General features: G+C 39.2%; 1 protein-coding gene across 1 annotated transcript in view; it reads right to left on the reverse strand.

Moving 5' to 3' along the window:
* Positions 1-26,570, reverse strand: part of ARL15 (ADP ribosylation factor like GTPase 15) — a 394,619-nt gene that overhangs the window by 233,806 nt on the left and 134,243 nt on the right. The window contains exons 2-3 of the mRNA XM_032395357.1: positions 21,320-21,464; positions 5,461-5,520 (exon numbers count right to left, since the gene is read on the reverse strand). Coding sequence (XP_032251248.1) covers positions 5,461-5,520; positions 21,320-21,464 — 205 coding nt within the window. The remainder of the gene's footprint in view (positions 1-5,460; positions 5,521-21,319; positions 21,465-26,570) is intronic.

Genomic DNA, 26,570 nt, shown 5'->3' on the forward strand with positions numbered 1-26,570 from the left:
ACTGCTTTTTAGCTTTTGCCTTTCCGAGTATCAACGGGGAAGACAAGACTGCCAAAGAGTTTACTGGGTGGGGAAACGACTCAGACATAACTCATTAGACTATCAGAAGGAGAAAACAAGTCATTTGACAAAACCAATTGTGATTCCAGAATTCAGTTAGGGAAAGAAAACGGAATATTATGATGTCTGAATCCTCATCAATTCATGGTAACAAACCAAATGTGTTAAGAAATGAAAAATTTCCTCTTTGGGCTCTATCAATGTGCAAATGCAATTTCAAAATCAAGAGAAAAATATCTCCAAGTGCATCTGTAGATTTAAGAACTGGAAATTTCTAAAAGGAAAAATTACCAGAGCTGTAAGATCACTGAATTGGGACTGGTGCTTTCAACTCAACTAAATGCCAGATGCTTCATTCACCTTAGTAATGTGGTTACAATACATAAAGCCAAACAGAATGAAAGCAATTAAGAGACATGATAGAAGAGATTTTTCAGGTGGAAACTGAAACCAAAGGGAAAAGTGATAAGGTAGATGGGACAAAAACATTTAATATTAACACGTGGGTACTGCCAAAAACTATGTGAGGCTGCTAACCCAAAGACTCTGAGGAGGTCCCTTCCCTGTGACTTTTCAGTTTAAACAGGTGTAACAAAATAAAAATAGAAATTTAAAAAAAAAAAAAAAAAAGGAAGATCATCTTGTCCACAAGGGAGCAAGGCATGACCGCAAAGAGAAAAGCAATCAATGCGTGATTTGGGTTATTTCTCGAGCCTTTGGGGACAAGGCTTTATTGAAAGGTGTTTTTTTGAGGGGGTGAGGGTGAGGGAGGGGAAGGGTGTAATTATAATATAAATCTTCCAAAAATGTTAGCTATGGGCCAGGCGATTTCTAAGTAGCTGACTTACGTTAATATAGTCCTCACAAATGGTTATACATAATGCAGGAACTATTATTACTATGTTTTACAGATAAGGAAGCAGAGATACAGGAAAATGGACTCGCCTAGAATCCTACAGAATGGCTGGGCTTCCTCTAATAGGAAGAAGGGAAATTTGCTGAAAGATTCATCTTTCTGTCTTTTCAGGATCCTGCTAGGTGTCTTGCACAACATCCAGAATAATAAAGACCACAAGACAAGCAGAGTAATTAATTAAAACTAAAAAAGGATTTAGATTAGTTTCAACAAAAACCTCCCAAATGAAAGAATTTACAAGAAAAACAAATCCACTGAGCAATACTACGGAACATCCTTTGTAGAGATCAGAACAGCCGTGCTGGATGGTATTAAAAATCCCTTCAAGTACTGAGGGGATTAACCCAGGAATTCGTTCTAGGCCTGTAAATAGCAATATTTGGCTTTACTCGAGGAGAGAAGTACACAAGAGTCTCCCCTTGTGTCCAATAGCTCGTCCATGCAAGGACTATGCATCTCTTGCCACTGTAACTGCCACTTTCTAGAACTCAGCCTGGGCATACCAATATGTACTTAATAAATATCTGTTGAATAAATGAAATAAAAAGAATAAAAATATGAAAATGATGTGTTTGTATAAGCCTCGAGATAGACTGGACGGTTGAGACTGTGACTGATTCAGAAGCCAGTCTTGAAGAGATGGGAAGGGAAGCAGGACTCTAGCAGTGAGAGTCAGAACTCGAGGTGTACAAGAGTTGGACTTGAGAGTCAGAAAATCAATGATAGAAGCAGCAGCAGGTAACACGTGGAAGCACTTCTCTTGTTCCAGGCACGGGATAAAATGTGCTATGTAGAGAGTAACTGGTTAAGTGCTTCAGATGGACATCCACCTCCCCCAAATAGCCTTGATCAAGTCCCTCAGTCTCTGTGCCTGGCTGTCCTGTGTCTCATTATCTGTGAGACAGTCCTAGCACCTACTCATTAGGCATGAAGCTGCAAAAGTGAAATGAGAACTTCACTGGAGGGAAATGGAAATAAGCAAAACATTACAAAAAACATTTAGAATTTCAATTTCACATAAATATAGGCATCATCAGTGCAGCCTGGTGGGTGTGAGAGCTAACTCGAGGAAAGCAAGTCATTCTCAAAACAGTGAAAATGGAGCTTGTCCATATACCACCAGGCTGGGCTGATTATGTCTATATTTGTGTCACCTCTTACCTTGAACTTACCCCCCCAACACACAATTTCATTTTCTTTTTTTTTTTTAAAGATTTTATTTATTTATTTGACAGAGAGAGACACAGCGAGAGAGGGAACACAAGCAGGGGGAGTGGGAGAGGGAGAAGCAGGCTTCCCGCCGAGCAGGGAGCCCGATGCGGGGCTCGATCCCAGGACCCTGGGATCATGACCTGAGCCGAAGGCAGACGCTTAACGGCTGAGCCACCCAGGCGCCCCCACAATTTCATTTTCAAAAAAATTTCATTCCTTTCAAATATTTGTTTTCATGAATGTCTCCATAATCAAATCATGAGTTTCTTTTCTTTTCTTTTTTTTTTTTTTAAAGATTTTATTTACTTATTTGACAGAGAGATACACAGTGAGAGAGGGAACACAAGCAGGAGGAGAGGGAGAGGGAGAAGCAGGCCTCCCGCCGAGCAGGGAGCCTGATGCGGGGCTCGATCCCAGGACCCCGGGACCATGACCTGAGCTGAAGGCAGACGCTTAACCATCTGAGCCACCCAGGTGCCCCCAAATCATGAGTTTCTTGAAGACAGAGAATGTATTTTAAATATCTTTCATTCTCAACTCCTAGAATCATGCTTGATATACAACTGTGCTAGAATGATTGCACGAATGGTAGGTTACCACACGAGAAAAATGTGAGTGAAAATTTTAAGAGTTTTTAGGTGAAAGATGTAGGAAACACTCTCCTAAGAGAAAGTTGATGAGAACATAGAACTATATATGTATATGCTATACATACAAGTTATATATAAGTTATATATATAAACAAAGTTTCTTACTAAGATCTCCCAAAAGTGACTTCCATTTAACTCCACTGGTCACTGTTAATTCATTTCATTCCATTCCGTACTAGATAAGGAACACAAGTTCATGCCTCTTCGTATTTTGAACAAGTGAGAAATTTAACTTAAGGTTGAAAGCGGGATGATGGAGAGCCTTAGAACCATCTGAGAGCGGTACTCCTCCTGGCAGGGAGGAGCAAGGGTCATGCCAATCTCTTGAATTACCCCTACGGTAAGCAGAGCTATCAGCATTCCCTACGTCAGTGACGTTGTGGCACTCAGTATTGCTATTTCTGCCATCTATCTTCTTGAATTTCTCCCTTGAGTTCAAGATTTTTCCCTGGATTCACACAACCTGATTGGACTTCTAAGAAACCCTCTACTGGTATATAAAGGTTTCATATCTTCACACATTGACCCTAAAACACTCCACTCTTTCCTCCTGAAATTTTCACTCAAGCTACTGCCTCTCAAGCAACTTGGTTTCAGTTGGTCACACATCTTCCTAGTATGTACCTTATATTTGGATGAGCTTCTTATCACATAAGATACACCCTGAATCCTAGGAAAGCTACACTCTTCCCATGGGTTAGCCTACTTTTCCTGCCTTCTGAGGTGAGACAGAGCCTAGTGTGCAGTCCTCTTCCAGACAGAGTAGCCCCTCAAAAAAATATTTTTAAATAAAGAACTTAGTGAAGGCACAATTAGGTTCTACTCAGAAAAATCACTTTCTCCTTGAAACAGTCTCTTGACTGGAAATAGAATGACTAAAATTGAGGGGGTAGAATACTGCATGCCAAACACATCCTCATTAGCCCAGAACTCATGTACCTGCACCTGTAGTCCTGGAAGTTTCACCTTTTACCTATATCTCAAACTATCACAGAATAACCATCACACGAACTAAAACGTTGCACCAAGCTCTATGGTATTCTCTTCATTGCAATGTCCATTACTGCAATTGTTAGGGCAGAGGTTTTTCAGCAAAATTAAACCTTGCTTGGGAACAGACAGATTCCCACCTTATACACCCCTGTCCTCTAATTTTTCCTTTATCGTATTGAATTTCAGTGTTACAGTGGCACAGAGTCCAGGCTACAAAAATTCCCTGAAGCGTTCACGTCAATTGTCCAGACACATTCACTATCTGTATCATCCAGCTAACATCCATAATAAACGCCTTTATCAATTAATCAACAGTTTCTTACACCTGGAGGGGGTTCAATAAAAGTTTTGTGTCTAGCCTAGTAATAACATCCTTAATGAAGTATCAACCACACTTAAAACCAATAAAATTCTCAAACCATATATTTTGTTCCCATGGACTTTTACAATATATCCTCTGACTATAATTCTCTGGTCACTGAGAAGCAGAGTCACTAGAAACCACAAAGTAATATTAAAATATTCAACCTAAAAGAGCAGTCTTTTAAAAATTTTTATGTAGAAAAATGATTCCATGCTAAAAACACTCATGCTTTAGAATTTTTGTAGTCATATGACAAAATCAAATGCCTTAAAGGATAAACCAGAATTTATCAGCCATGGTTGATTTAAATATTAATGCTATGAAAGTCAAAGGGAGCTATACAAAAAGACTGGCAGAAGTAAACCTGTCCTAGATACAGCTCTTTAAAACACCTGAGAAGATGAGCTAATACATTAGGGAGATAAAAATAAGGTGGCATCAAACACTATTAAAATGGCATAAAGTTTGTGTTTCAATTGCATCAAGTTAAAAATAGGTCAGTTAGAATGAACTTAGGAAAAAAGAGGGGGGGGAAGGTCAATATCACAAAGTGATTAAAGAGATGGAAGAGAACTTTCTTCTAAGTCATTAAACTCACCAATATGATCCTGAACTTCAGAGCACTTACCATTTGCCTGTGCTATTAGAGAATTTAGTAGGTTCACTGAATTGACTGATTTCTTTGTTAACCTATTTACATGGGTTAAGACCCTAACGGACATAAAGCACAACCAAAAAATCCCAGACAGAGAGTGTAATGAAAGACTGAGAGATGTATAGTTTGGGGCACAGCCTAACCAATAAATGTGCTTGGCCAGCAAAGAACCCGCTGGCAAAGATTTATTATCGGAACAAATACATTCTAAAAAGATCGAATACGATAAAACCTGGAGGATGAATACAAACTACTCTAAAATATAGTTCGTTGCCCTGCATAATGTATGGCTTATCTTTCTGTTATATTAAAATTTTCTTCATACTTTTCGATCAGGAATAAATGTTTTGAACAAATAAAACCAAAGAATATGTAGTGTATGAAACAGAACCACTAGCATGGTTCTCTAATTAAAAGAAAAAAAGCTTATTACTTAGAACTCTTCAACAACCTTTAAAACATATATAAAGAGAAAAACGTATCTCTATTACCAAGGGAAAAGGTAAAAATGAGTCACCTGCTAGAATAACAATTTTTTAATTACATTTAACATTAATACCGAATTAGCACAAATTTAAGCCAGACACAGAAAGGATTTTAAATGTTATACCTCCAAGTTCCTTTACATTCAAGATGGCATTCTGGAATGGCACTGCTTTTATACTAAAACCTAAAATTAAACAAAAACATAAAAAAGGAATTAGCAGCTTTTCTTTTAAAAATGCATAAAATGCTCAAAGCCTTTTTTAGGCTGACTAAGAGCTACTTCTCATAGCTTTGTATTTATGCAGGAAACAATTCAAGACACATTGATAACACATTATCCTCTTCAAATTTTCAAAACATAGTTGATTATTACAGCAAAATCTAACACTTTTCCAAAATACTGCCCTATTCTTTAATATGTTATGTAACTTGTAAATTTTACCAGTAGTGAGAAAGAAATTTGGAAGTACAGAGAAACTTCAAAGAAAATATTAATCTATGAGGACCTTTGCATCTAATTCCTAAAGTTAATTGTCTCTCACATATAACTAAGCAACTCTAGAGAGTAAGGTAACTAAATTACAACCATCTTATATTACAATTACATAGGTTTATGTCATAGTTTTAAGAGCATGGTTAATATCATACATATATTTAAAACTGCACCTGTAATTGTCTATTTATGTACATTTTATAATACATGCAGTAAGTGATTTCTATTACAATATATATTCAGAGTATAGTTTTTTTTATTATATATTTAGGACTTAACTATTATCATTCAAGTCATGATTTACTTCAACATATCTGGTTCACAGGTTTTAGTATAAAAGCTTAGCAGTTACAACATACATGCTTATATACCTACACACATACACCAACAAATACACTATTTCTGAAAGAATCCACAAGAAACAAACTAGCAAGGATTCTTGGGACAACTGGGGACATGGAGGTCTTAAATATAAGATTCTTGTTTATTAAATATAAGATTCTTTTTGTTTCATTTGAATGTTTTGCTATATACAAGGACTTTTTTTTTTTTTTTTAAGATTTTATTTATTTATTTGACAGAGAGAGACACAGCGAGAGAGGGAACACAAACAGGGGGAGTGGGAGAGGGAGAAGCAGGCTTCCTTCGGAGCAGGGAGCCTGCTGTGGGGCTCGATCCCAGGACCCTGGGATCATGACCCAAGCCAAAGGCAGATGCTTAACGACTGAGCCACCCATGCGCCCCTATACAAGGACTTTTTCAATTAAAAGCCCTACTAATTTTTTTTAAGATTTTATTTACTTGTTTGACAGACACACAGAGAGAAAGGGAACACAAGCAGGGGGAGTGGGAGAGGGAGAAGCAGGCTCCCCGCCAAACAGGGAGCTCAATGTGGAGCTTGATCCCAGAACTCCAGGACCACGACCTGAACTGAAGGCAGATGCCTAACGACTGAGCCACCCAGGTGCCCCAAAGCCCTACTAATTTTTAAAAGTTAATTTATTCAGTCATTTCCAACCACCTAAGTAATCTAAGGTTTTACACATTAGTATGTGCAATTTTAAGATAATTTCTTAGAAAAGGGATGATGACTTAACACTATCAGATATAGAAATACTTTTAGTTGAAGCAAATTATGAAATGATAGGTGCCTAGAAAGGTAAAAAAATACACTGTATGCTGTGGATAAAGAACAATTCTTTTACATGGTTCTGCTTTACTGTATAAAAACAGAAGTCAGTATGTATCTTTTTATATTCTGCCCTATTACTACCACTCTTTTGCTGTATGTTGTCCTAGCACTTTAAAATTCTATAGTATCTTCCACTTCAGGCAGTGAATATCACCTAATGGTTAAAAAAGGACTTTGGAGTCAGAATTAGGTTCAAATCAGCTCTGTGACTGTGGGCAACCTACTAGCCTTGGCTTTCATCGGGAATGAAGAATCTGATAGAACCTACCTCATGTAGTTGTTATAAAAATATATAACGTATGTATTATGTTTATCACAGTGCCTGATACAAATAAGCATACAATATATGATTGCGAGCATTCTCTATCAATTGGCTCTGTATTGATGATTTCACCATTAGCTATGCATGTCTCTTGCCTGCCTGAATACATTACAGACTCTTAAGAGAAATCCTGGGGGCTTATTTATTAATCTAAATACTTAGTTGGAGCTACAGATATTACCACTGAATGAAAAGTACCGTTATTAGAGTGACAGAAGTGTGAACAGTTGAAATTTGTGGTATAGAATGTGAATGTTCATTGGGCCCTCTAGGAATCTTCCAAAACATACCCCTCCTGTGTGGGTTTTATGCAGACTGACGACACAGTCACCACAGCGTTACGGTTAATGGTGCATGCAGTCACTGAATCTTAGTAAAATAGCAGAAGGAATGAGGAGGCAGCCCCATGTGGCTGAAGCACTGGCATGTACTTGAGCCTGCAGAAAAAGCCTCTCCAGGTGTCTGGCCTCTGGGAAATTAAGGAGAGTCAGTGCCAATCACAATATTCCTGCTGGCACCGAAATTTGCCTGCAGGAGACGTGGATGTTTGAATGTACCTACCTACCTCACAGGGGTGTCATATGGATTAAAGGGCAATGATTGTGAAATCCTGAAAACAAAAAACTCTATGCAAACGCTCAACAGTCTATTAGTGGTTATGTTCAGGACAACTCCAGTATGGATTTTCCAGAGAAATGAGAAAGGCCCCAACTTTGAAAAAGACACAGTTATGGAGTACATCAGTGATATTTAATTTGCTGTGATTCTTAAAAGCTGACAATATGCAGGTGCCCAAGGAAAGGAAAAACCTTCCAGAAATTGCTGCGCCCATATGCAAAGTACGACTTTTGAAATTTATAATCCAACAGGCAGATTATATCATTGTTACCCTCTTTAACCCTCACAGATACAATAAATTGACTGCAAAAATGTCCTCAAATGTTCACGCTAAGCAAATGTTATTTATAGGCATATAAATGTTTCTGCAGAATACACACGTTTTCTCTCCAAATAGAACATGTGTGGCTAGATTTATACTGCAAAGGTATATACAGCCTTCCATTTTGCTGTCTTCACATTTTTACAGTATAGCCGTGGTAATGAATGTTCAGAGGACAAAGTCTACATAATCAGTCTAGGAAATAAGAAAAATGTACTACACATGGAAGAGAAACAATTTTTAAAAAAATTTTAGTCATTCTAAATGTTTGCAAGGATTAAAAAGAATTAAAATTTAAAGCTACACTTTCAGTTCACCAGAAGGGCAACCAAGAAGGGTGACTATCAGATCAACTCTTATTTATTCCTTTATATTGGGTTAGATGAGGTCAAAGGAAGGAGGGAGAAATATTAATATTTAGTGGGATATAATGGTCAAACCATCAAAATACCTTTCTCAAAGGTTGCTTTGAGGAATAAAAACCACCAAGATAGCATAGGGTCCAAAGACAGAATAGCTGGGTTCCAATTCTGGCTCTACCGTTATCAACTGAACAAGTAACTTAACCCCTCTGTGCCTCAGTTTCCTCATGTGTAAAGGAGAACAGATGGCACTCAGTGCTATAAAGTGTTGAGTAAATAAAGCTAAAATTTCAGAATACTAACAGTCAACAGCTGACTACTACAGGCTTTAAATTTCTCCCGGTCAAGATCACATGCGGTCTCAAGGTCTGATATATCATGAAAGCAGTGGTAAAAATTAAACCTACAGAATGAAAACATTTGAGGACTTTTATAGACTAAACATCTAGCATCTTCCATAGCACTTCCTTTCCCTCTCTTAATTCCAGTCAACAAAGCCTGTCAATTCCATCTATAAAATAGTTCTCAAATAGGTCCACTTCTCTCCATAACTCTGACCAAGCCACCACCACGATCTGGACAACTTCAAGAGCCTCCTAACTCAACGCTCTGCATCTAGCATTGGCCTGCTCAATCAACTCCACGCATCAGCAGGAGTGACCGTCTTGCAATTCACACCTGTTCACACCACTCCCCTGGCTAAAACCTACAGGTAGCTTCTCCCTACTCAGGGTATAGTTCAAAACATCCAACAAGGCTCGACCTGGTCTGGTTCTTCTTTCCTTTCCCAGGCTTATTTTGTATCATTTCCCCCTCATTTTCGTCTTCAGTTCTTAAAACAAGCTATGTCCTTTCCAACTCGGGGCCTCTGCACATTCTGCTCCGTCGGTGCCCTTTGCCCCTCTGGCCAAGTCTTCATCCTTCAGGTGCAGTTTTAACTCCACTTCATCAGGCAAGCTTTCCATGGCGTTCCTCAAATCGGGTGATTTTGGGGGATCCATGTTCTTCCAGGACTCAGTACGTCTATGTAATTTTCAGTGATAATTACGTATCAGTTTCTTTGTTTTAGGTCTGTCCCCCAGTTAGACGGCAAGAATCCCTACCAGAGAAAGGCTGTGCAGTATATCCTGTATGCCAGTGAGAGGCACATAATATGATCGCAGTATTTCTTTAAAGACCTATGCTAAGGGTTTTTATTTATTTCCTGATTTAACTGTCACAACAATCCAAACATCCCAGTACTACTATCGAGGAGGAAAGTGAGCCAGAAATACTACTACTGGGTACCATCTTCACAACTTCACCCCAGGCCTTGTCACCAAAGCTCTATACCTCCTCTGGACACCAACAAACTGATCGATTCACAGGATTCTGTCTAATTTTTAACTAAATACTGGTGAAACTGATTGTCAAAACACACACACACCTAATAAACCCACTATTCTGCCTCTTTATAAATAATTTAATATGAAGAACCAAAGTAAAGTGTTCTCGGGAGGCACACTACAATGCCTTATTAATGGAATAAAAACAGCCTGAGTTCAGAAAGTACTTTTTCATTGGCATTAACAAAACCAGGAACTTAGTAGGGGAGAGAAATATCCATCTCGGACATGACACTAGGCTTGATCACTCTTCCTTGTCCACAAAATAGGCATCCTCTGATGCTCTCCACAGGTAGTCAGTGTACTGATGTCCTAGAAGTCCTAGCCACAGCTCTGAGACTCACCAGCCACATTTTTTCTTGACCTTGAATCCCTCATCTGCAAAATGAGTAGACTAGATAAGCTCCTTGAGGTTTCTTCTAGCATTACGTTTCCATTATTTATATTAAACAAGAAAGAGGAAATGACAGTAACAACGGAGTCAATCATCAATGGCCTCTAGTATTTGGCTGAAGGCCTCGTGGGCAGGTCTCCCCAGACCCCACTCAAACAAGTCAATGGCTGAAGCCTAAGTTACGCAGTCATTTTTTCCTGGCCTCTCTAAGCTACATTAGTAAGACGGAAACCTCCCCTAAGATTTAACCCCAGAAATTTTAATAAATATATGACTTAGTAACTCTTTGGGGAAATAATTGTTTGCATAGACTTTCAGTTTTTGTCTTTTAGTCCTTAAATTCAGCAAAACCTGTGATACGAGGGAGATGGATGTGACATTTTTTATGCAGGGAAAGCCTTCCTGGAATTGTAACAAAATTAGTTTGGGGAGTGAGGCTAGTCTATTTTTACTCATTTGTGGAACACATGAGTATCTTATTCGGATCTACAGACCAACTACCTCCCCACCCCCCATCACATAAGTCTGCACACTTGCACATGGATACTTTGTGTGTACTTCGGAAATCCCTGGGTCACTTTAAGGACTGTTGAAGGCAAAGGCATTCCACAGATCTGGTGGCCTTGACTTAGACCCAGGGCATGATTTATGCCATGGTAATTTTGTGACATTTGGACAATTCTTCCAGTCTAGTGAGATTCTTCTAAATATGATTTCAGTATCCTAAAAACAAATTTAATCCACCGGCATTTATTAAACAATCCTTTAGCAGATAACAAAATTAGACTTTCTAACTTGTTTCTCTTGTTGACTTAACACATATGCAGCAAATAACTTAAGTTTCTAAAAACACCTCATTCAATTTTTCATGGGTGTTTTCTACATTTCTTTCAAATTATCACGACTTTTTTCTATTTTAACTGAATGGCATACCACCCGACTTTTTTCCAAGTGTAGTAATAAGTATCCATAGAGGAGATCTTCAACCTTTTTCAATTCCAGGTGCTCAGCTTTCTCCAGGTTACATCACTGTATTATCCCAAGCCTTTAAACTCCATTCCTCTAGTTCAGAGTCTCTGTGTAATCTACAAGGTTAACAACCCTTTTATACAAATTCCTCATGCATCTTCAGTCAAGGAATTCACTCGGGACAGAGATCACTTTTGTTTCTCGACCAAGGTGCAAGCTTTCCAGAGATCACTTTTGTTTCTTGACCAAGGTGCAAGCTTTCCAATCACTCTCTGGAGGGTTTCTTGGCCCTTTAAGTTTTGACAATTTAAGTATCTTCTAAAAATTATGACAAAGGTAAAAGATTGCTGAAGTTAACCATCCAATAAAGTTTGGACTCCCTTTGCTTCTGAAGAAAGGGCAGACATTCTTGTCTTGCTAAAATTGGATGGACATACCTCTCTTGTGATGCTTTTGAGAAGCAAATTCTCAAAGGTAGATTCTCTTTTCAGTCGTTCCCAACTCTTCCAACAAATATTTTACTTTTAATTGGCTTGCTATCAAAACATTATAAAGAAATAATTTAAAATAACAAAATTTCACATATAATTCAGCTGTATCAAAGCACAGCTATTTTTATATTCTTTTCTCACTTTTCATTCAAAAGCCATTTAATTTTAAAAACAAATGTAAATTTTCTTCAACAGAAGACTATTTCTCCAATCTATAATCTTTTCAATGGAGGTACTAGAATTTAATTAATAAACTCCCTTGCTATAGGATGTTTAAAGTTTTAGTTATACAAGTGTTGCCAGAATCACTTTGTGTGTATTGTTTCTTTGAAATTATGTGCTTAAGTTCTCAGTGGCATAATTACTAGGTGAAAAGATGTGAATATTTTGGTAACCTTTGATTTATATGAATAATTGCTTTCCAAGAAAAGGGACAACACCAATCACAATGCCACCACGAATGCATGCTACCATAACCTTACCAAGCATTGGGTCTTATCATAAAGAAAAAACAATATTGGTAAATTTGAGTATAAAATTAACATCTTTCTTGTTTATTCTCTAGTCAAGTTGAATTTCTGGCCAAGTGGAACCTTTCCCATTTATTTCTTTGCCATTAATTCTTTTCATGAAATATCTCTTTTAATTCATTTATCGATTGCATTCTAGATACTACTTGTAAATATGATTGACTTCTCCAAGTGGGACAGCCATAAACTCTAATACCTGTTACAAATATTTCTCAACATTATTGTTTTCTTCTTACATTTGTCTTGTTTATAAACATTTAGAATTACTGGAAAACTGACTTAAGGCCCTTGGTCTCTTCCTTCATGAGTCATTCTCCTTACTCTCCTGCAGTTGTTCTTCCATCTTCCACATTAAATGTTCACATGCACCAGTGGCTTTCTCACTTCATTTTTCCCTCTAGTTATCTTTTCTTGCTGTTAGGCTCTGTCATTTATTTTAGGACCTTCCTTCCACCTCCTTTGTTCTTCAGTTACATACACACACCCCGCTGATCCAAACAAACGAACAAACAAACAAAAAGAACCAGGAAGTAGGTTTGAACACACCAGCCACGCTTATCTGGAACTCCAGTGGGGACTGGTTTTTGTAGGTCCACTGATAACTTAAAATCAGCCTGCTTGGCTCTTTTCTACTGCCTTTCTTTCCCCCTTCCTCTGTCATCGCTAATTAGTTTCTCCAACCTCTTACCTACCTTCATTAGCTACAGTGAACACACAAGACTCAACCAGTAAGCATCTCTCCCTTCCCTCCTATATCCTTCTTCAGGCCTCTCATTCCCAAGCCAGCCCTTCCTTCATCATGATGGAGCCCTTTCACTGAGTCATACGGAACCTCAGCTTTGTTAAGAATAAGAAAAGTCTTCTCTAGGCTCCAACATTTTCTTGCACTTTTCCATCCTCCTTATGCTAGCCAACAGAACTTTTCCTTTCCCTAATAGTGCCACCCAGGACAAGTGTGCATTCCTTATAATGCTTTTGGACCACTTCACCATAGTCACCTCTTAATAATTTCCCACCTGAAGTTGTGGCATCTGCTTATACACAGACCTCTGCATTTCCATTTATCAATTTTCAGGGAGTCTGGTAATCTATCTGAATGAATTCAATACTTGGCTAACGTTTATCCACCACACTCTTCCTGCTTCTATTCTTATGGACAACATTCTCCAAATTAATGATCAAGATATCCTCCAAATTTTCATATCTCCAAGATTACTGGCTCTAATTCACATGTGCTGTCTCTAATTCACTGATACAAAGTTGTAGATTCCATCGAATTTTCTACATAGATGATTGTGTCATTTGCAAATATAGTTTTACTTATTCCTTTCCTTTTCTTTTTCTTGCCTAATGCCCTGTTAGAATCTCTGCTACAATGCTGAATCTAAGTGTTGAGAACAGACATCCGTGTCTTCTTATTCTTGATCTGAGAAGGAAAGAATTCTTTCATCATTAAGAATGACAGTAGCTGTAGGGTTTTCACAGATGCCCTTTAACAGTTGTGAAAATTCCTTTTTGTTCCTATTCTGTAGTTTTATCAGAAACTGAGGTTTTTTTGTTTGTATCTGAATCACATTTTTTAAATTTGGTATTATGAATTAAATTTTATTGATTTTTTTTGAGTGTGAAATCAACCCTGCATTCCTAGGATAAATGTCACTTTGTGATATATTAGATTTGCTAAATTTATATTTATGCTTTTTTGCATCTGTATTCATGAGAGATACTGCTATGTAGTTTTCTTGTAATGTCTTCGGTTCTGGCATTAAACTTACTGGTCTTACGCAAGTTGGGAAGTTTTCCATCTCTTCAATTTTCTAGATGGTATTATGTAGCATTGGCATTATTTTTTCATTAAAATTTGATAGAATTTACCAGTGCAGCTGACAAGAGTTCAAGTTTTCTTTTTTAACTAAGATTTCATTTCCATTAAATACAGATCTGAGTTTTCTATTTCTTCTTAAATGAGCTTTGATGGTTTGTCTTTCAAGGAATTTTTCCATTTAAGTTGTCAAATTTATTGGTATAAAGTTGTTTATACTATTCTTTTTAATATTTATAAAACCTACATTTATGTAACTCCTCTTCATTCCTGATATTAGTGTCTGAATATTTTTTCCTGATCTATTTGGGTAGAGTTGCAAATTTCATTCATCTTCTCAAAGAACCAGGCTTTGGTTTCAATGATTTTCTCTTTCCTTTTGCTTGAGTTCCACTTTACTTTGGTCTTTAGTATTTCTTTTCTTCTGCTTACTTTGTTTTTAATACATTCTTCTTTTAGTTCATTAAGGTAGTAACTGAGGTCACTGATTTGAGGCTCTTCTGTTCTAACATAGATGCTTAGTGCTGTTAAGTTTCCTCTACAGCCCTGCTTTGGAGGCATCCCACAAATTCTGATGTGTTATATGTTCATTTGGTGCAAAATGCTTTATAATTTCCCTTTGGGTTCTTCTTTGATCCATGGGTTATTTAGAAGTAATTTGGTATCCAAATATTTGGGGATTTCCTCAGAAATCTTCTTGTTATATTGATTTCTAATTCAATTCCACTGTGATTTGAGAACATATTTAGTATGACTTGAATCCCTTTAAATTTACTGAGACTTGTATATCCTCGAATATGGTCTAATTTAATTAATTTTCCACATGCACTTGAGAAGAACGTCTTCCACTGTCAGAGTGTTCTATAAATGTTAATCAAGTCAAGTTGGCTGATATTGAAGTAGACTTTTCAAGTCTACTCTATCTTGGCTAATTTTCTTCTTACATGTTCTGTCAATAATTGAGAGAGTATTAAATTCTGACATGTGGGTTTGTCTATTTCCCTTTAAATTCCGTCAGTTTTTACTTTGTGTATTTTAAAGCTGTTAACAGTTATATAAATGTTTAGTACTCCTATGTTCTCTTGATTAAATGCTCTCATTATAAAATGAACTTCTTTATTCCCAGCGTTATTCTTTGCTCTAAAATCTACCTCTTCTGATAACATAGCCACTCCAACTTTCTTTTGACTCCTGTTAGCATGATACATCTTTTTCCAACCTATTTGTGTCTTTAAGATTTGTCTCAAGTCAGCATAGAGTTGGGTCCTATTTCTTGTTTTTTATTTAATCTAATCTCAATCTCAGTCCCTTAATTAAGTCTAGACAATTTACATTTAATTTGCTTATTGATGATTAGGTTTGAGTATATCACCCTAGTACTTGTTTTCTATTTATTCCATCTATTCTTGTTCCTTTTCTTTCTGCCTTTTTTGGATAATTTTTGATAATTCCATCTTACCTCATTTGTTGCCTTATTGGTTAACACTGTTATTTTAGTGGTTATAATAGTACATCTCTTATCATAGTTCATCTACCTTCAAGTGTTATAACCACTCTACATATAAGAACCTTACAGTGGTATACTTCTTTTTACACTATGACTTTTATGCCATTATTCTCCTGCATTTTACTTCACGTATGTTATAAACCCCACATTTTTTAAACAATTATCTTATAAAGAGATTTAAATAAGAACTAAATCTTATATAACTACCCCTGTAGTCACCATTTCTGTACTTTCCATTTCTTTGTGTAAATCCAGACTTCCATCTGGAATTATTTTTCTTCTGCCGGAAGGACTTAACACTTCCTTTAATACTGGAAAAAGTATAACAAAAGTGTAATAAAAAGGTATAATGAAAAAGTCTTTCTCTTTTTCCAAGGTATTTTTGCTGGGTATAGGTTGATAAATTTTTTTCCCTTTAGTATTTTAATGATGTTGCCCCACAGTCTTCTTGTTTGCGTTGTTTCCAGTGAGAAACACTGGAATCTGATGTCACTCTTATCATGGTTCTTTTGTAACATCCATTACCTCCTTTTAAGATTTTCTTTGTTTTATCCAAAGTTCTCTAGAGAAACAGACCAATAGGAGGTATATGTATACATAGATTTATTTTAAGGAGTTGACTCAATTATGGAGGCTGGCAAAGTCTAAAATCTGCAGGGTAGGCCTGGTAGGCTGGAGAAGCAGGAAAAAAGTCCAAAGGCCACCTGACACACATTTCCTCCTTGCTGGAGGGTGGAATGGTGGTCATCTTTTGTTCTATTCAGGCCGTCAACTGATTGGAGGAGACCCACTCACATTATAGAGGGCTGTCTGCTTCACTCAAAGTCCACTCATTTAAATATTCTCATCCAAAACACAAACATCCAGGATAATATTTGACCAAATACCTGAGCACCTTGGCCCAGCCAGGTTGACAACATAAAATTAATCATCACACTTTATCACTGGTTTTGAGAAACTTTATTATATGTCTTCATTGTAGCTTGTTCTTATCTCTTTCTTGAGGTTTAATGGGCTCCTTGGATTTGTTGTTGATAGTTTTAAGTTTAAATACATTTTAGACCTTATTTCTTCAAATAGTTTTTTCTGTCCCTTTCTCCATCCTTTACCTTCACAGACTCCAATGACCCATGTTTGGGGACTTGAAATTGTCCCACAGTTCATGCTGCTCTTTGCACTTTCCATTTTCTTCTCCCTCCCTCAACACTATAGACAGTCTCTAATACTAATGGCCTTCAAGGTTACTACTCTTCACTTCTGCAATGTGTAATCTGCTGTGAATCCTATCTGGTGCGTATTTTCACCTCAGATATTGTAGTATTTACCACCAGAAATTTTATGTGGGTCTTTTAAAAATTTTCCATGTCTCTACTTAACTGTATGAACTGACAGAATTCAGTTATAGTAACAGCTTTAAGTCTTTCTTTGCTAATTCCTTTGTGTCAGTTTTGAGTCAGATTCAATTGATTTTTCTTCTCATTATAAATCACGTTTTCCTGCCTTTTTCATGGCTGGTAATATTTTAATGTCCAACATTGTGAATTTTGCCATAAGTGCTGGGTAATTCTGTTTTCTGTAAATCTCCTGCAACTTTGTTCTAGGATGCATTAAAGTTAGTAGGAAACTGAGCTTTTGGTTTTGTTAATATGATTTCCTAGGTGAGTCTAGAGCAGTGCTCAGCTTTGGGCTGACTCCTAAGGCAAGACCCTCCTGAGTACTCTGCCCAGTACCTTGTGAATTATGACTTTTCCAATCTGGCTAGTGGGAACAGCCCTAACTTTTAGCCTTGTGTGAACAAGGCTAAGCACTGAGTATCCTGGATACTCAAGGGAGGCCCTCTGTTCTCTCCCTGTACAACTCTTTCCTCTCCGTTACTGTGTCCCATGAACCCCAGCTGCCTTGGTCTCTCCAACTGTTGCTCCATCTCAATGTAGGGAGTCTACTGAACTCCACCTCAGTTCCCCCTGGAAGCGTGCCATGGCCGAGGAGCTCTCTCAAGGCAGTAAGCTGGGGCAAATGCAGGGCTCAGCCCATTTGTTTCTCATCTCTCAGGGATGACTATGCTTTGTTGCTTCATATTCATGTTCTTGAAATCAGTTTCATATTTTGTCTGTCCCCCAACCTCTCCCCCCAGTTATTTCGAGTGAGAGGGTAAACCCGTTCCAATTATTCCTTCTTGACAGAATCAGAAATCCTCACTCATTCTTGCTATCACTGCCTCTGTTGAGCATCTTCATCTTTCCTTCCCTCTGACCACCACCCTAATACCTCTGCCCACCACTAGCATGCCCACACAGCACTTATCCTTTTATAAAAACAAATTTCCTGGACACTGCTTCCTCTATTGCTGTCTGCCTTCTTGAAAGAGTAGTCTTAGCTAAGGGGCCAAGGGTGAAAAGGACAGTCTATACACTGTAATTTCCTCTGCTTGCTCACCACTCCCTCATCACTCAGGTTTTGACTCTAATACTCTGCACTGAAACCGTTCACTAATGGCCATAATGTCACCACACCCAAAAGCCGTTCCTCAGACTTCAGACTGATGATTATTTAAGCCAATTATTTTGGCTTCTTATTCATATCTGACTATATGGTACCAAACAGAACAGCCTGGCTTAGAGTCCCTGTCTAATGCAGATGCTAGAATGTAAGCTCCAACATGTCTATTAATGCATACTCAGTGCCTAAATCAGTGGCAGTCATGTAATAGGTATTCAACAAATATGGGCAGAAGGAATGAAACATAGTTGGTGCTTAGCACCCTTCTTCCTTCTACCACCCATCATCCCTTGACAATCTCCAAACCCACAATTCAGTTGTCTGTCAAATCCAGATCCAAACTTTCTCTAGTCAGCTTGTCTTGTGGTATTTGGATCACTGTTGAAAGTACTGCCAATACCTCAAAAGTAGCATGTTCAAAGCCAAATTCATCATTTATCTTAAAATTGTCATGTTCTCCGTACTTTTTACAATTCACTCAATCACTAGGCTAGAAACTTAAGGCATACTTCATTCTTATCTCTTCCTTTCCTCGTATTACACAATATGACTGTCACTCTGACGGCATCAGTCATATCTGCCTCTAACTCTCCATCCCCACAATTACAGTCCCTACTGGACCCACTCTCCATGGTACACGTCTTAGAAGCTCCTTCACTGTCAGGTCACCACACACCCTAACCTCTGTGTCCTTGGCCTCAACCCAGTAAGATCTCTGTTCTCTGAATGCTTCCTATCCTTCCTCTCCTCACTCCACTCCTCTCTGCTCAGGTACTCATCATCACGAGGCCCTTCTCAAATGTAACATCCTCTATGCCTTCTTTGACTCCTCACATTAGAAATGACCCCTTTTAACTTTCTCATTTTCATCATCAAGTACAGCACTTACCACGCTGTCTTAGCCCCTCGCATGCAACAAGTATCAAATGTTTGTCATTAGAAAACTTATCTTCCTAACCTGGGTGTAAACTTCTTGCTGCCAGAGACCTCCAAAAAGGCCTCAAAAAGTCATTGTGCCTGGTTCAGGATAATGACAACTTACAGAAGCTTGATATCCAAAATGTTAGGCAACTTAACGTCTAATGTATCAGAAAAATCAACCAGCACACAATGTAACTATTGGTTCCAGTAAAAGGAACATGTTCAAAATTTAATAATGATATAAAACTTATAATTTACAAATAATTATAGTATTATTTACAGATAATCTTTTACATTACAATTCAAAACTGCTTTTCTAGCAAGAGTGCTTCTGATTTATACCTCTGGTTAAGTGAAGAAGACTATATTTTGTATTACTTTTACACATTTTGGGGAACGGTATTTTGCTTGGAAAAGAATTACTAAGTTAATAAGGTTTGTATAATTTCATAACCCATTTCTCCAAAGATATCCACAATTTTACCAACAATCAGCAAATACTACTCTCATCACAAATCCTAAGCCTTAGGCACAGCTAAACTTCATTTGAAGACTTGAACTGGCACCCCTACCTCGATCACTAGCTGTGTAACAATAGCCACATCTTTAAGCCTCAGATGATTTAAAGACAGAATCTGGAGGGGAAAAAAAAATCTTACCTGCCAGGTAAGGCCATTATAAGGCACACAGAGTTTTGATACTTTACGCAAAAACAAAATTCAAGTTACTATTGCCTCCTATTCACTCAAAAAACATCTGGATCTATGCCCAAAGCCTATGCTAGGTTCTGGGTATATACAGCCAAATAAAATGTGCTATCTCTGCCCTTAGGATTTTACACCCCAGGCTGGGGGACATAAATGTAGCCAGCAGTTTTGTAGGCACTAAATAACAGAAATATGGACAATGTACAGTGGGGGAGAAGGGAGAGCTCAGTTCTGTCTTGGAGAAAGGGAAAACAGGAATGGCTTCACATGAAAGGCCAGTCTTGAGCTCTGCTCACCCTCTGTCATCTCACCAATTACCATAAACACCTTCCTCTTTTCTTCATCCTTTATTTATTTTTTATTTTTTTTTAAGATGTACTTATTTGACAGAGGGTGGGGGTGGAGGGACAGAGGGAGAGAGAGAACCCCAAGCGGACTCCCCGCTGAGTGCGAAGCCTATTCCCAGGACCCTGAGATCATGACTTGAGCCGAAATCAAGAGCTGGCCACTTAACTGACTGAGCCACCGGGCAGACCTCTTTTCTTCATCCTTTAATGGTGCTGTCTCTATTGCTTTACAAGTCCACAGTTTCTCATCTACATTTCTAAAATCTGAAGAGCTCTAAAAACCCAACTTATCTGATGGTAAATCCTGACCCTAACTGAGGTAAGGCTCTTCTTGGTCATCAGTATTTTTCCTACTTGATAGGAAATCCTAGTTAATGATTCCATTACCCTCCTATCACCTAAACCAGGCCTTGAGTCATCTTTGGCTTCATTCTTGCTCACCGTTCAAACCTAATCAGCCACTAGGTGAGCTCTCACTCCCTCTTCCTTGTGGTGAGGGCCTGTTTTGCTCATTGTGGGATGTTTGGTGGCATCCTGGGCATCCACTCAACAGAAGCCAGTAGCCTCCTCCCCTACCTGTGACAACCCAAAGTCTCTCCTGATTGAGAACCACTGCCTAGACTGACTTCTTGGCCACGTCTAGAAACAACATAACCTGATCAGTGGTTCCTGCACTGACTCTCCTCCAGACAGGAGCTCTGAGGAAAGAAGATTCAGACCATCAGCTGAACCGTTTAGGGAGTGTATGACCAACACAAGTAGGCCAGAGTGACTCCTCAAGGGAGACTAGCACTCACTGAGCCTGAGATGAAGCTATTTTGTTACAGTACTAGAATTCCAGGTTTCAGTGTTAGTTTGTACTAATATTCTCCTGAGCTTGACTTGTCCAGTGGCATTGAAATATCCAACTAGAGAGATACAGGGTACAGAAATTTAATGCATCTAACCCCCTACTCTATTTTGAAAAACAGAACACCCCAAAATAAACTGACTGAAGCATTTAACCACAAAGAGAAGAGAGAGGTCCCACAAGTAGCATAAGAAACCAGAATATGTGAGGGGTGAAAAAGAGAAAGGGGTAGAACCCTGGCACAGTACCCACCTGTGGTCGACACGACGTTCTCGGGGCTTTCGCTGCAGAGCTTTGACAACAGACTGGTCTTGCCAGAGCCCGTGAGGCCTATGCAAACCAGGTCATATTCAGGTCGTGCGGGCGGTGGTCCCTTGCAGCAGAGTGCTCTAAAACACTGCCAAGAAAGGGGGAAAATGGGGCTCTTTTAAATAAGACAGGACACAAAGCTCAGTAACATTTATAATGACTAAGTATGAAGGAAATAACTTATTCATTATAAGGAGGAGAGGTAACTTCAAGGTGGAGAAACCCAGAAGACATCACCTTAAGTGATCAAAGTTAACGTCCCTAGGAACGAGACCTAGGTGGACCTCACGGCTCCCCTCCTGCTGCGACAGGCACCCTGTGAGGAGCATGACATCCTCGCTCAGCTTTCCTGCCAAAAATGCACAGCCTGAATCCAAGCATGAGACAATTTCAGACAAAACCACTCTGAGGAGCATTCCATGAGATGGCGGGCCCATTCTCTAAAATCTTAATGTCTTAAAAGTCAAATGCTGAGGAACTGTTCTAGGTTTGAGAAGACTAGAAACAGCCTTCTGAATTGGACCCATGGAACAGGTGGAGGAAAATGGCAGAAGGGAGATTTGGACAACAGGTGAGGGCTGACTTGTGACCGCATAATAGATAGCAGTGCTGTATGAGGTCATGTTTCCTGAATTTAATCACTGTACTGTGCTTTATAAAAGGAAAATCCTTGTTCTGAGAAAACATGTACTAATCAAGTATTTAGAGATGAAGGGTCTTGATGTCCATAATTAATGGGTTAAGAAAATTTCTAAATCTGTTTCCATCATCAGCTCTATATGGTGAGGACTATAAGGCCAACATGGTAAAATGTTAATGACCGATGAAAATTCCTTCTGTTAGTCTTCCAACTCTGGTCTTATTTGAGAATAAAAAGCTTTTACAAATCATTCAACAGAGTCCCTGTACATATCACTGCCATCTTGACCTGGGCCAAATTCTGTTTCAGGTCAAATGACCTCAGGATACTATGAACTGTTGTACAGTTTGGGCATGGCAAGAACCTGTTTGCTCTGCAACAGTTAAAGGCAGGGAGATTTAGGAGACTGGAAATTAGGTAGTTTATGATCTTTCTACTTATTTGACATTCATTTATTAGGGGCCAATTATGTGCCGACTTGTAGAGCCTTAAATATTTAGGTCCCCAATATTTCTCTCCCCAGGAGAGAAAAAGAGGGAGAGGGAGAGAGACCTACTGACTGCTAGATCATCTGGAGATCATGAGAGAAGAGTCCTATAAAAAGTCTGTGCTAATTCTCATTCAGATAAAATCTGAGGCCTAATTGGCTCTCATAAGTCAAGCTTGACTGGTTTTCTCCCATGTTTCTCCTACCTAGTCACTCAATAAGTCCATACCTCCTCTGAAATAGCTCTAGAACTTGTCTACTTCTCTCTAGGCCAAGCCACCATCACCTGGACAACACCAACATTCTCCCACTGGTCCCAGTATATTCACTTTCGCCCTCTCTGTTCTCTATGACAGCCACCATGATTGTTTATAAAGACAAAATCTGATCTTATCTGTTTAACCACCTTCACTGTTCTAGGGTCCAAACCCTTATGATCTACAAGGTCTTCCATAATCTGCTCCACCAACTCCCTCTTCTCCCATCACTCTCCACTCACTCCTCCCTCTACTCTGCCCCCCCAGCCACACTGACCCTCTCGCACCTCCAGGCACTCCCAGATGCCATTCTCTCTTCCCCTAGCTCTTGGCTCAGTGAACTTGTCAGCTTTCAGGTCTCAGCTTCAGCATGCCTTCTCCAGGTGCACCTGATCTGATCCTTGGAGAATGTTAGCAATTTGGTTCAAGCTCTTACGGCACGTTTGTCAAGTCACCACACCGACCATTACAGTTTCCTATTTACCACTAAACCACCTCTTTCCATCTTCATCCCAGTGTCCCCAGGGCTTAGGGAAGACACAGCATAGAATCTACCTTCAATGAATAAATGTTGAATGAAAAACCCACGACACTGACATTTCACCTAAGGGAAAAAAAAAATGTAAAAACTACTAGGAAGCTTCATCTATTCTTTCCCAGAACCCTCACATTTCAAGAAAATAGTATCAAAATAAGAGCAACCCTTGACCCTTTCAGTTCCCTTCAATGCCAAAAGTCAGTCCAGTTTTCAAGAGTGATTTTGCTGTACAGGGTCTACTTGCCTGGTATAACAGGCAAGTTGTCCTCAGTTCACTTCTTGGCTTTTAAGAGGTTCTGCCTACTTCTAGTAAACAATTCTATGATCATCTAATCCATATTCTTCACAAATTTATTAAACTCTAATCCTATTTCTGCTCCATCTTTTCAAACCTGAGGAGCCCTAATTATTTCAGTCTGCGTGCATATAGCAACCTCTCCTACTCCCTCATATTAGTTGCTGTTCTTTGGCATTATTTGAGTTCCATTATGCCTTCTCTTACAAGATTAATGACCACAACTATAAAGAGCACCCTAGATGCCAACACATCACATCCTGGATTTGCATGAAGGTTGGTTGATAGTGTGACTTCTTGTAAACTTTATCCCCAAGTCCCTTGAACTCATGGTGAGTTTTTCGAAGACGCAGACGTATTGCATACGCACATACATGCATATACATATGTGTTCCCTCAAAGAGGACCACTGACTAGCAGCTATTCACTTGGGAGAGTTCTGCCATGTTCAACTACGTCAGGCAACACCACTAATCACACTGTGGTTTCTCTCATTGGGCTACTTTGATCTTCACTGGGGAAAGAAGGGAGAGATCCTATTCCTGCTCCCGACTGTCCCTTTCTTGTTCAGCTCCTCTCCCAGAATTCCCTCAGACTATCTCCTGGAGGGAGCCTGACCCAACTATCGTGGTCCAAACAATCAAATCTTAAATACAAAATAAAATTGTAGGTGATTGCTATATTGCCCTGTTTAAGTTATTCATATACCAGTATTACTCAACATACTTTGAAGTTCCAAAATTTCACCTTCATGCTCTTTTTAAAATCCAGAATGTAAAAACGTTTGCAGCCAAACTCATTAATATCTAGATCACCTGTTAATTTTCTCCAGGTCACCAAGACACTTAGGACATGAAAAGCAATTTAGTAGTGACACTCTTATCCACATGTATGTTTCATCTCCTCTCTCTAGATTCTCCACGGTGATATTTAAGACACCTAACATGACATTTCTCCTCTCCCCTCAGTCTCGTTCCTGAATTCCAGGCTCTGTGTTTTCAACTGTTCTGGAAGAACCCAAACTTAATCTGAATAAAACAAAAGCCTTCCCCCAGCCGCCCCAAAACACAGTCTATGGAAATCAGGTATTTTGGAACACAAAAGGCATAAAGGTTAGATTGACAATCATTACAAGACAGAATCTTTGAAATAAATCACAGAACCTCTGAATATTTATTTGAAATAAATAAATCCTATGCTTGGCAGGAATAGTGTCAGATTTTGAGCCAACAAAATAAGGCTTTTAAAAATATGCTATTTCAAACGGGAGAAGAATGTTCATGTTTTTTGAGTCAGTTCCTAAAAACTGTACAGTCTTCACTTGTTTTTCATTTTAAAACTTAATGAAGCTTTGGATCTCATAGTCAATTTACTTAAAATTACTCATTTTGGCCTCTAGACTATACTGTACCAAAGTTCATTGTGTCTGCCTCCTAAAGCAGCTCTCGCATTGTTAGGAGTAAGCCCCTTTCACTGCTGTACAATGCTAAACACAATGCCGGCGGCAGTCCTGACAGCAAGCGGCAAACTCAGGCTTCATTCCCAGGCCAGACACTAAGGCATTGTGTGACTCTGCTCAGGCTCCATAAACCTATCCATGCTTCAGTTTCCCCATGATTAACCAGTAACGTTTCAACACTATCTGCCACTTCCTTTCTTCACGAGGATGTTGTGAGGCATCAGTTCAATGCATTTTGCTACAAGAAAGGCACCATACAAATAAATAACTGTTCATCGGGATGCTTATTATCCTAATGTATCCTAGGTGATAGTTTCCTTGGGCAAGGGTCTGGCAGCCCACATGCTGGTACCTCCCTTCGCCGGCCCACAGCGGCTTCCACAGGCTCCATCCCCTTCCACTCCAACCCAAGACACTACAGACACACAACCCTTGGCCCTCACTTGCAGCAGGGAATAGAGAACAGGGTGAGTCTGCACTGTAACTATGGGGTGGGGGGAGGGGGTGCGCGCGTGCGTGGGCAACCAAGGTCATGGTCTCTTGTCTAGACTGCTTTAGTTCACAGGTCTTTTCACATAGGGCCTGTTATGACTTGTTCCTTTTCAAAAGGACCCAGTGTATCTGGGATGCAGGATGTTTCCCCTTAGCATGTGTCTATAAGCTTCTACCGATGTTGTATGTGAGGAAATCACAGTGTGGAAAGGTCTTGAGAGAGGGCAGAGACCAGAATCACCAGAAATCTGTGTCGTAGGCTTCAGACAAATTATATAATCATGTAATCTTTAGCTGAAAGGTGGACTAACTAAAAAGATAAACAAAAGCCTTAGCAATATTTGCTTAAGGGAGAATGATCACGTGTACGGCAGTGGGTGTGTGTGGGGGGGAGCCAAAGATTAAATTGTGAAGGTCAAATGAGAACTTGCATTTCAGATGGGTGGTCTAGCACCAAGGCAGCAAGATGATCTTAAAATGTCCCCATTTCTGTCGGGGACAGTGGCAGACATCTTGGCAGGTCTGGTAGAGCACCATACACAACAGGTACACAGTGAGTAACTGCTCCACGAACTGGCACTCTAAAGCACTAATTCAGCACTGAACCGTAGATCTCATTTCCCTCTCCATCTCCCCCCTAATGGCCCCGGCTACTGTCCCAATCACTCACTAGTTCCTCCAGCAGCCTGGGAACTTCATGCTCAGACTGTGCGCCCGCGGAAGGGAAGGCTCTTCCCACTCGTTTCTACTTGGCAAATTCCTATTCAAAGTTCTACTCAGATGGCACCTCGTCTGGGACGTCTTCTCCAGTTCCCGCAGAGAATTAATCCTTTCTTTCACTCCTGGGTCTGTTACACACACTTCTATCGCTGCAATAAATGCCAGGCCACACGTGTTTTGTTTTGTTTTTTCCTAATTGTAAGAATTAGGAGATGACAGAATTACACGCATCGACCCAAAGACCTATTCATCCTTGATTCATGAAGTCTAACTTTATAGTCACCAAGGGTGGCCAGGCACTAGAGC

The sequence above is a fragment of the Phoca vitulina genome, unplaced genomic scaffold (assembly GCF_004348235.1).
Source record: "Phoca vitulina isolate PV1807 unplaced genomic scaffold, GSC_HSeal_1.0 scaffold83, whole genome shotgun sequence".
NCBI classification, from domain to species: Eukaryota; Metazoa; Chordata; class Mammalia; order Carnivora; family Phocidae; genus Phoca; species Phoca vitulina.